Here is an 11834-nt window from a genome sequence, read left to right as displayed (position 1 = left end):
CAAAAGGGGCTGGCCGATCACAGGACAAAGCCAGGTAAAACAATATAAAAGGGGCTGTGTTTTCGATTGGGGGTCTCTTCGTTCGTGGCTCAACCTCTGCACCCCTGACTTGACCTCTGCAGCCTGTGACCGTAAGTACCCCGCAGCAGCTTGCGAAACTCCCATGACTTTAATAGTGGTTGAGGCTTTGGGGAAGGGAACTTGTTTTTGTGCCTTGTGATATTGCTAAAACCTGTGTAATCATAAGAATTTTCGTTGTGTCCGCTATATTACTTTTGAATAGACATAGTGTGTATTAGAGCATAAGATTTTATTGTGTTTCTTCTGTTGATGATTTTGACCTGGGTTTTGCAATAAACCTTGATTTGATGATAATTGGAGTCGTTTAAATTCTTCAATCTTTCACCAGCGATCTCTGACCAAGTCATTGTTAAAATACTCCTCACCTTAATTCCGGGTTCAGGAATCGAGGGTCATCTTGAGCGATTCACTCAGGACAGACTGCTGGTTAGGGAATAAACAGCAGTGTCCTATTCTCTCTCTTGGGAAAGCTACTCTAGTGGAGTAGGAACCGGGTGGGTGTTGCCCCACCGGCAAGAGAGAGAATCACCTGGGTATTGGTAGGGGTCTGGAGATCTGTGTGATATAAGTCTCAGGCTGTCGGTTAGGAATAAACGGCAGGCTTGAATCAGTGCTCTCTTCAGTGGAAGTGTCCCAGTGCGACATCCCCTGGCCTCTGAAGTTTCAGTGCCAGCTGGAGAGAGACACACACAGACATTCAAACCCCAGATATCGGCCCAGTAGTGGAGTAGCGGAGATGGCACCCTCTACAATGGCGACCGCGGCAGGACCCCGGTGGTTTGGAGTATGTGACTTGGCAGAGGGGGTGAGGGAACGAAGCAAAATGGAGGAGAGAATATCCTCGTATTTGTGGCAAAAGGTCAACCTCACCAAACCTTGGGTTTCAGAATTAATCAATGCGGAGCAACCGGTAATGGCAGCGGCTGCATGGACAGAAAGCAAGGCGCACAAAAGGCACTTGGAGAAGGCAGTTTGGCTGGTTTGCCTGTCCGAGCAGGTAGTCAAGACAGAGGATAGGGTCGAAGAGTTAGAGCAGGAGTTGAGAGAAGTGAGGGCCAGCGCAGGGGACAGCGCTAGCGCAGCGGAACGACTGCGGGAAGAAGTGGCAGAAATGAAACAGGAAAGCGAGTCTAACCGGTGTGAGAAGGACTATCTCCACTGCCAGATAGTGGAGGGTAAAGAAAAGGAACGGAGGCTCCAGGAACTCTATGCTCGGAGTACAGAGCAGTGTAGGAAGCTGGAGGGGAAGTTCCGGGACATCCAGGCAGCATACCGAGTGGCTCGCGAGGAAATAGGGGACTGTGCCCATGGGCCGTGCCAGGCACGAATAACGGAGTTGGAGGAGGCCTTGTCCAGGTTCAGGGGACAGATACACCTGGTAGGTCCAGGGGGGTTCCCTAGGGGCAGGGTGCTCCTCGCAGCGGATGATTCCCCACAGGCCAAGGGGAAGAGACCGCCTCCTGAGGCACCGGGATTGTGTCCGGGCCGGCAGGGGGGGATCGGACTGCACGTTCAGGGGCAAGTCCAAGGGGGGTCGGCAGGGTACCCCCAGCTGGCGGCGTGTCCGCCTGGTTTCGTATGTGGGTCCCCATGGGATGGGGACAGACCGCTGCCTGGGATGCCGGTGATGGGGCCGGGTCAGCAGGTAGGGTTTGGACCGCCCGGTCAGGGGCAGGTCCAAGGGGGGTCAGTGGTGTATCCCCAGATAGCGGCGTCTCCTATATGGGTAGTTAGCCCGGGGACAGGGGGGCTACCCAACGAGGCAGGAGAGCTGGACAGTGGGGAGGAGGAGCAGGAACCCCAGGTAGGGCAGATGTGCCCTGTCAGGCAAAGAAGGTATGGTCCCCCGGCGGGGATGGCAAACAGGGGACCGGTTGAGGGCGACATTATCGTTCCTCATGGGGCATCCGCGCTCAGGGGGATGGTGGCCCACGTTCCCAGACTAACTCCAAAGGGGGATCCGTCGCTGCATTTTATGGAGGTGGAACAGGCTGCCAACATCAATGACTGCGACGAAGGGGAGCAAATAAAGATGCTCCTGATAACCCTAGATGCCCAGCTATGCAGGACAGTGACCTCTGGGAATGGGGGAAGACCTGACACCTGGGCGGCAGCACAGACTGCTGTTCTGGAGGCAATGGGCTTGAATCTGGGGAGCCCTTTCATGAGGGTGGGGGAAACCAAGCAGCAACCAGGGGAATCTCCCACCATGTTCGCAGACAGACTGTGGACTGTCTATATGGAGGCATGCGGGGTTCAAGCGGATAGACGGAATTTAGGGGAAAGAACCGCCCACTGGCTGAAGACCCTAGTTGCCAACTGTCTCCCTAACGTTAGGGCAAAAGCCGAACACTGGTTCGACCCGCAGAGTCCGGACCTTAATGAGGAAGAGGTCCTTAGGAAACTTACCCTCGCATATCGTAATGGGGAGAGGGGTGAGGACAAGCCCCTTAAGGGTAGGGTGCATGAAATCGCGCCAGCAGCCCCTAAGAGAGAGTGGAAGCATGAGGGCACCCGGACCTCCGACGAGAAACCGGTATGCTACGGGTGTGGGAAGGCCGGGCATTTCAAGAGGGAATGTAAAAACCCTAGCAAGCAGGAGAGGGCTCCCGCAGTAGAGAGTCAGACCCCGGCGGCAGGAGCAGCTGCCCCGGAAACCTTCGAGGTAAAGAAACTTTTAGCCTTTTTGCAGAGCCTAGCAGCTGGGTCGGGACAGGTGGCAATGGCAACGGGCCAGGGCCTGCCCGCACCCACACCACAAGAACCCGTATGACTACCCAGGGAGCAGCCTCAGGAAAAAGGGAGCGCAGGGGTAGTTCTAGCCCCAGACCCTGGTCCGGTCCAGGTGCAGGGTCCCATTCTGGAGGCTGCCTCAGCGGCTATTTGCAGTTTAAATCCCTTAAGGTGGGACCCATGCGAACGCCACATCAGTCAATTTAAATTGTTCCACCCCATAAGGGCAAGAAAGAGCAAGGTGGGGGGAAGACTGGGGGTGGTAGTGGAGAAACCGCCTGCAGAATTGACGACGGTGGGGGAGGTCCCTGACCCCACGACCACACAACCGGTGGCAAGGTACTGTCCCCAAGGGGCAGTCCCAAAGAGACCGACAGTGCTGCAAGCACCCAGCCCAGGGACAGTGATGATTCCCAAGCCCTTACCTGTGGGTCAGGTGGCCTGCCTTAGTATAGGGGCTAAGGAGGCGGAGGAAGGGGAAATATCACCGTGGGCTTGGGAACCAGTCAGGGGACGAAGGAGCAATCGGGTCTCCAAGCCCCCTCTAAGATGGTCACCCTCACAACTCCCTAGAACCCGGTCCCGCAGTAAGGGGGCCCGAGTAGGAGGGAACGCTGAGGGATCCCCGAACCCTGTTGGGGAAGGAGAGGCAAGAGGCAGCCCGAACCCCCGGGAGGGGACGGTCTGGCCCGAGCTATTCGACCAAACAGGCGGACTGCCCCAGTTTAGCGGGGCACAGTTTTAATTTGGCCACCCGGAGACGGGTGGCATTGTATATATCATATTCCCTTTTCTTTCCCCCTGCTAGTTCTAATTAGTGTGTAGTTGTGTGTGAAGTATTTAGAATCGTGGGAACACAGAAGCGCCTGGTGCAAGGGTAAAATGATGAAGCACCAGGCACTAGGACCCTGGTGCAGCCGGGCTGTAAACACAGAATCACAGACAGGCTGCGGCAACTTCAAAGCGGGAACTGCTGCTGCCGCCGGATAGCGGCAGGCACTAGGACCCTGGGGAGCCGGGCTGTGGACACAGAATCACAGACAGGCTGCGGCAACTTCAAAGCGGGAGCTGATGCTGCCACTGGATAGCACCCATGCACTTTAAGGTAGGTAGGGCTGTAGAGGCAAGAATGTGTTTTGTTTTTACAGATGGGGCACCCGACGATGTGGAGTTTGATGATCTTGGCTATGGTGGGACCGGGAGAACTCCGCAGAGGCGAGACAGAAGAGTCCTTCGACTGACCGGGTTAGGGTGACTGAGGGCAGGCGGGTGTGTTTAACCTGTGAGGGGGACCTTCCTTTGGGGAGACGGTGGTGGCCCAGGAAGCTGAGGCTGGACATGAGGGATCGGTCCTCGGACTGGGAACGGACTGGCCAACACCTAACGGACCATCACGGGGTCACCGGGTAGGATCACCGTTTGCGGGGATAAGGGGTGGGCTTCTGACCAGGGCATTTATTTGTGTTCATGGGGATCTACCAAGGCATGTCCACAAGGGGCATTAATCACTTTTGTAAGGTGGTGGCAGAACCCAGGGAACGGGATAAAGTGACCGCAGTGGGGAGGGATGTGTAACGCCCAGGGAAGGGATGACTGTAGAAGCTACCGAACTGCTGGTTCAGGTAAAGCGACCCCTGCCCACAGCCCAACCGATCGACCCTCACAACTGTCCGATCACCACCAGGGGGGGGCCTGAGAATGGTTTAGTATTTGCCCCACAAAGGAAATGTTGTACAGGGGGTACATTGTGCTGTCGCCTCAGTTGGACTAAACCTCTCAGCTGCAGGTATCGACGATGGAGGATAAACGAAGAGACATGATATATGTACAGGGACCCTTACGTTTGGGGTTCCGGTGAAATGTGTACTTGATTGTGATATATGTACAGGGACCCTTACGTTTGGGGTTCCGGTGAAATGTGTATATGTTACTGTCTGCTTGAATTAAGTATGGTCTTGTCTTTCCCTCTCATTGAAATCAGGGGTAGCCTAGATTAAGGGAACTGTCTTGGGAATTGTAATTTCGCATGTTGTTGGGGGGGGCCTACGGTCCACACAAGAGGAAATGATTGCCCTTCACCTGTGTCGATACGGTCCAAGCAGGTAGGGACGTATCGAAGGGGCATCTGTAAGGTTTTCGGGCAATTCGACCTTTTTGGAACTGCCCAAGAATAAAAACTCAGAGACTGTAAACTGACTTTTCAGCCAAGAAAACGGAACCAGTTTTCCCAGCAGGCTTGGCCCGCTGAGCTGAGTAGGGACATAAGTACATAAGTATTTACAAAAACCCCCCTAGGAGCTACAAGGAAGAAGGAGCCAGACAACGAGATAAGATCAAAACACAGACCAAGGGGCACGGGAATACACAGGGGGCCTGCCTGCAAGCAGGACAATGGGATGGTCATAGCCCCATGCAAATGTAAATGACCTGGCCTCCACCAGAGCAGAATCCAATCAACACCCCATCAACATAGCAGCTATCTCCGGAGCAGATGGAAGTCTTTGAAAATCTTCAAGGGAGCTCAACCTCGTTATCTCAAAAAAAAACAGACTGGAGGCGGACCTAGGGGAGGTACTCCCATCTCGACAGGTCTGACCGGCTCAAAGGGGGCGGGACCAGCGGGAACTTTAAATCTTACCTTTTTCAATGCAAAAGGGGCTGGCCGATCACAGGACAAAGCCAGGTAAAACAATATAAAAGGGGCTGTGTTTTCGATTGGGGGTCTCTTCGTTCGTGGCTCAACCTCTGCACCCCTGACTTGACCTCTGCAGCCTGTGACCGTAAGTACCCCGCAGCAGCTTGCGAAACTCCCATGACTTTAATAGTGGTTGAGGCTTTGGGGAAGGGAACTTGTTTTTGTGCCTTGTGATATTGCTAAAACCTGTGTAATCATAAGAATTTTCGTTGTGTCCGCTATATTACTTTTGAATAGACATAGTGTGTATTAGAGCATAAGATTTTATTGTGTTTCTTCTGTTGATGATTTTGACCTGGGTTTTGCAATAAACCTTGATTTGATGATAATTGGAGTCGTTTAAATTCTTCAATCTTTCACCAGCGATCTCTGACCAAGTCATTGTTAAAATACTCCTCACCTTAATTCCGGGTTCAGGAATCGAGGGTCATCTTGAGCGATTCACTCAGGACAGACTGCTGGTTAGGAAATAAACAGCAGTGTCCTATTCTCTCTCTTGGGAAAGCTACTCTAGTGGAGTAGGAACCGGGTGGGTGTTGTACCACCGGCAAGAGAGAGAATCACCTGGGTATTGGTAGGGGTCTGGAGATCTGTGTGATATAAGTCTCAGGCTTCCGGTTAGGAATAAACGGCAGGCTTGAATCAGTGCTCTCTTCAGTGGAAGTGTCCCAGTGCGACATCCCCTGGCCTCTGAAGTTTCAGTGCCAGCTGGAGAGAGACACACACAGACATTCAAACCCCAGATATCGGCCCAGTAGTGGAGTAGCGAAGATGGCACCCTCTACAGGATAGAGGAAGGGGGAGAGAGGGAGAGGGAGGGGGGAGAGAGAGAGGGGAAGGGGGACAGGGGGGAGAGAGGGGGGGAGAGAGAGGGGGGAGAGGGAGTTGGGAGAGACAGGGAGGGGGGAAGAGAGAGGGGGAGAGATCATAGATCATAGAATTTACAGTGCAGAAGGAGGCCATTCAGCCCATTGAGTCTGCACCGGCTCTTGGAAAGAGCAACCTACCCAAGGTCAACACCTCCAGCCTATCCCCATAACCCAGTGACCCCACCCAACACTAAGGGCAATTTATCACGGCCAATCCACCTAACCTGCACATCTTTGGACTGTGGGAGGAAACCGGAGCACCCGGAGGAAACCCACGCACACACGGGGAGGACGTGCAGACTCCGCACAGACAGTGACCCAAGCCGGAATCGGACCTGGGACTCTGGAGCTGTGAAGCAATTGTGCTATCCACAATGCTACCGTGCTGCCCCAAGAGAGAGAGGGAGGGGGAGAGAGAGGGGCGGTGTGGTAGTCACCACTAACTGTATTAGATGTATAATAGATGTAGTACGGTAAGACTGTCCTTTCCTGGAGGAACATGGGTAAATCCCTGCCTGCTGGCTCCGCCCACTAGGCAGGGTATACAAGTGTGTGCTCACCGAGCTGCAGCCATTCTGGTTCCAGCTACAGGAGGCACAACATCTTTGCTCAATAAAGCCTCGGTTATTCCACTACTCTCGTCTTTGAGTTAATTGATAATGCATCAGGGAGGAGAAAGAGGGGGGGAGAGAGGGAGGGAGAGAAATGGAGGAGAGAGAGAGAGGGAGGGGGAGAGAGGGGGAGACGGAGAGAGAGGGGGGAGAGGGAAGGAGGGTGGAGAGAGAGGGAAGGGGGAGAGAGAGGGAGGGGGAGAGAAAGGGAAGGGGGAGAGAGAGGGAGGGGGAGAGAGGGGAAGGAGGGAGAGAGTGGGGGGAGAGAGAGGGAGGGGAGAGAGGAAGGGAGGGGGGAGAGAGAGGGAGGGGAAGAGAGGGAGAGGGGGGAGAGAGGGAGAGGGGGGAGAGAGGGAGGGGGGAGAGAGAGGGAGGGAGGAGAGAGAGGGAGGGGGGAGAGAGAGGGAGGGGGAGAGAGGGGGAGACGGAGAGAGAGGGGGGAGAGGGAAGGAGGGTGGAGAGAGAGGGAAGGGGGAGAGAGAGGGAGGGGGAGAGAAAGGGAAGGGGGAGAGAGAGGGAAGGGGGAGAGAGGGGAAGGAGGGAGAGAGTGGGGGGAGAGAGAGGGAGGGGAGAGAGGAAGGGAGGGGGGAGAGAGAGGGAGGGGAAGAGAGGGAGAGGGGGGAGAGAGGGAGAGGGGGGAGAGAGGGAGGGGGGAGAGAGAGGGAGGGAGGAGAGAGAGGGAGGGGGGAGAGAGAGGGAGGGGGAGAGAGAGGGAGGGGGAGAGAGAGGGAGGGGGGAGAGAGAGGGAGGGGGAGAGAGAGGGAGGGGGTTGAGGGAGGGAGGGGGAGAGAGAGGGAGGGGGAGAGGGAGGGAGGGGGGAGAGGGAGGGAGGGGGGAGAGGGAGGGAGGGGGGAGAGGGAGGGAGGGGGGAAAGGGAGGGAGGGGGAGAGAGAGGGAGGGGGAGAGAGAGGGAGGGGAGAGAGAGAGGGAGGGGGGAGAGAGAGGGAGGGGGAGAGAGAGGGGGGAGGAGAGAGGGAGGGGGGAGAGAGAGGGAGGGGGGAGAGAGAGGGAGGGGGAGAGAGAGGGAGGGGGTTGAGGGAGGGAGGGGGAGAGAGAGGGAGGGGGAGAGGGAGGGAGGGGGGAGAGGGAGGGAGGGGGGAGAGGGAGGGAGGGGGGAGAGGGAGGGAGGGGGGGAGAGGGAGGGAGGGGGGAAAGGGAGGGAGGGGGAGAGAGAGGGAGGGGGAGAGAGAGGGAGGGGGGAGAGAGAGGGAGGGGGGAGAGAGAGGGAGGGGGGAGAGAGAGGGGGGAGGAGAGAGGGAGGGGGGAGAGAGAGGGAGGGGGAGAGAGGGGAAGGGGAGAGAGAGGGAGGGGGAGAGAGGGAGGGGGAGGGGAGAGAGAGGGAGGGGGAGAGAGGGAGAGGGAGGGAGGGGGAGAGAGGGAGGGGGGAGAGAGGGAGGGGGGGAGAGAGGGAGGGGGGAGAGAGGGGAAGGGGGAGAGAGGGAGGGGGGAGAGAGGGGAAGGGGGAGAGAGGGAGGGGGGAGAGAGGGAGGGGAGAGAGAGGGAGGGGTGAGAGGGGAAGGGAGAGAGAGGGAGGGGGAGAGAGAGGGAGGGGGGAGAGAGAGGGAGGGGGGCAGGGAAGGAGGAGGGAGGGAGAGAGAGAGAGGGGCAAAACTGGTAACAGAGAGAGGGGGGAGGGGGGAGACGGCAGGCCAGGAGTTAGCTGTTGCCATGGTGAAGTGATTTTTACCTGTCGGGTCCGTGATAAGTCCGCAGCTTGTCCGATCCTGAGCCTCCTGCTCCACCTCCTTCTCACATTTTGTGATGCCTCCAGCGGTTGAGCACCTGCCCACAGCAAGAAAAGCAAAGGCTGTACCTGGGCCAAGAGATCCGTCCACCAATTGCCCCCCCCCCCCCCCCCCCTTCACTCACCTGCCTGTCAGGTCGCACTCTCGTCTCCCCCTGAATGGTGTTCGGGTCCCACTCTCCCTGGGGGTGGAGGGTGGGGCAGGGGTGATGCCGCTGGATTAGTAATCCATAGGCCTCAGGCTGAGCCTCCGTGGATGGCGGGAGGGGGGTGGGGGTGGTGGGGGGGTGGGGGGGGGGGGGGGGTGCACATGGGGCTGTATCCCGCCACGAACAGATGGTGGGATTTACAGTCGACCAATAAAATCGGGAATTAGAAGCCAGTCTCAGGGGTGGCGGCCGTGGCAACTGCCGTCGAGGGACGTCAAAAACCCGTCTGGTTCACAGAGGACCCTGCGGCGAGGGAAACCTGCCCTCCTTGTCGCCGGGCCGGCGTACACAGGGGCTGAGACCACAACCGGGTCAGCCAACAATCGTAACGCAGGCTCGAAGGGCCGAGTGGCCGGCTCCTGGGTGACTCCCAGACCCCACAGCAAAGTGGTTGACTGTCCAAAATGGCCTCTCAGTTCGAGGACAAACCCGTTCGGGACATTAGGCCCACAATCTCGGCCGACACGCGCAGCGCGGCGCAGAGGGAGGTTCTGCGCTGTCCGGGGTGCCGTTTCTTTCAGGTCGGACGATATGTGTGCCTAACCCATCATCCGGCATCACCAAACCGCATTAAACCGGTCGCGGTCGCATTGCTGTTTGTGGGAGCTTGCTGTGCGCCGAAGGCCACCGGGTTGCCTCCAGAACAACAGTGATTGCATTTCAGAACCTCTGGAAGGTTATAAGGCGGCGAAAGACGCCACATCCTATCTCTCACGTTGAGGCTTCCTCGCCAATGAGAACGGCCACCAGGGGTCGGTTTGCGATTGTATTGGAGAAAGGGCAGAGTATCATTTATCTCGCGCCCTCCGGGACATCACGCTTTCCACGGCCATCGAAACACTTTGTGAAGTAATTACTGTCATGGAATCAGATCAGTGACATAACGTGGCGGGGGTGGTGGGGGATTGCATGGTGGGCTGGTTGGTAAGGCAGATTGTCACCTACCCCGTGGTATTGTCCGCTACCAGCCAGCTCTCTCCAAACTCATCGGTGCTTCCCGCCACACTGCCGTCAGGCTTCAGATTGTCGTCAGCCTGTTTTCCATTGTAGTTGCCTATAAGGAACAGAGCACGTTACAATGAGTGAAAGGTCAAGGACTGTTTTCACAGGGTTAGATACAGAGTAAATATCCCTCTACACTGTCCCCATCAAACACTCCCAGGACAGGTACAGCACGGGGTTACATACAGAGTAAAGCTCCCTCCACACTGTCCCCATCAAACACTCCCAGGACAGGTACAGCACGGGGTTCGATACAGAGTAAAGCTCCCTCTACACTGTCCCCATCAAACACTCCCAGGACAGGTACAGCACGGGGTTAGATACAGAGTAGAGCTCCCTCTACACTGTCCCCATCAAACACTCCCAGGACAGGTACAGCACAGGGTTAGATACAGAGTAAAGCTCCCTCCACACTGTCCCCATCAAACACTCCCAGGACAGGTACAGCACGGGGTTCGATACAGAGTAAAGCTCCCTCTACACTGTCCCCATCAAACACTCCCAGGACAGGTACAGCACGGGATTAGATACAGAGTAAAGCTTCCTCTACACTTTCCCCAGTAAACACTCCCAGGACAGGTACAGCACGGGATTAGATACAGAGTAAAGCTTCCTCTACACTGTCCCCATCAAACACTCCCAGGACAGGTACAGCACGCGGTTAGAGACAGAGTAAAGCTCCCTCTACACTGTCCCCATCAAACACTCCCAGGACAGATACAGCACGGGATTAGATACAGAGTAAAGCTTCCTCTACACTGTCCCCATCAAACACTCCCAGGACAGGTACAGCACGGGGATAGATACAGAGTAAAGCTCCCTCTACACTGTCCCCATCAAACACTCCCAGGACAGGTACAGCACGGGGTTAGATACAGAGTAAAGCTCCCTCTACACTGTCCCCATCAAACACTCCCAGGACAGGTACAGCACGGGGATAGATACAGAGTAAAGCTCCCTCTACACTGTCCCCATCAAACACTTCCAGGACAGGTACAGCACGGGGTTAGATACAGAGTAGAGCTCCCTCTACACTGTCCCCATCAAACACTCCCAGGACGGGTACAGCACGGGATTAGATACAGAGTAAAGCTTCCTCTACACTGTCCCCATCAAACACTCCCAGGACAGGTACAGCACGGGATTAGATACAGAGTAAAGCTTCCTCTACACTGTCCCCATCAAACACTCCCAGGACAGGTACAGCACGCGGTTAGAGACAGAGTAAAGCTCCCTCTACACTGTCCCCATCAAACACTCCCAGGACAGGGACAGCACGGGGTGAGTTACAGAGTAAAGCTCCCTCTACACTGTCCCCATCAAACACTCCCAGGACAGGTACAGCACGGGGATAGATACAGAGTAAAGCTCCCTCTACACTGTCCCCATCAAACACTCCCAGGACAGGTACAGCATGGGGTTAGATACAGAGTAAAGCTCCCTCTACACTGTCCCCATCAAACACTCCCAGGACAGGTACAGCATGGGGTTAGATACAGAGTAAAGCTCCCTCTACACTGTCCCCATCAAACACTCCCAGGACAGGTACAGCACGGGGTTAGATCCAGAGTGAAGCTCCCTCTACACTGTCCCCATCAAACACTCCCAGGACAGGTACAGCACGGGGTTAGATACAGAGTAAAGCTCCCTCTACACTGTCCCCATCAAACACTCCCAGGACAGGTACAGCACGGGGTTAGATACAGAGTGAAGCTCCCTCTACACTGTCCCCATCAAACACTCCCAGGACAGGTACAGCATGGGGTTAGATACAGAGCAAAGCTCCCTCTACACTGTCCCCATCAAACACTCCCAGGACAGGTACAGCACGGGGTTAGATACAGAGTAAAGCTCCCTCGACACTGACCCCATCAAACACTCCCAGGACAG

General features: G+C 56.1%; 1 protein-coding gene across 1 annotated transcript in view; it reads right to left on the bottom strand.

Moving 5' to 3' along the window:
• fis1 (fission, mitochondrial 1) overlaps positions 1 to 11834 on the bottom strand; it is a 168835-nt gene that overhangs the window by 130625 nt on the left and 26376 nt on the right. The window contains exons 10-11 of the mRNA XM_072493197.1: positions 9888 to 9996; positions 8657 to 8771 (exon numbers count right to left, since the gene is read on the bottom strand). Coding sequence (XP_072349298.1) covers positions 8657 to 8771; positions 9888 to 9996 — 224 coding nt within the window. The remainder of the gene's footprint in view (positions 1 to 8656; positions 8772 to 9887; positions 9997 to 11834) is intronic.

This window comes from Scyliorhinus torazame, chromosome 31 (genome assembly GCF_047496885.1).
Source record: "Scyliorhinus torazame isolate Kashiwa2021f chromosome 31, sScyTor2.1, whole genome shotgun sequence".
In the NCBI taxonomy this organism is placed as follows: Eukaryota; Metazoa; Chordata; class Chondrichthyes; order Carcharhiniformes; family Scyliorhinidae; genus Scyliorhinus; species Scyliorhinus torazame.
Note: the sequence above shows the minus strand (reverse complement) of the source record. Positions and strands in the feature narration are given on the sequence as shown.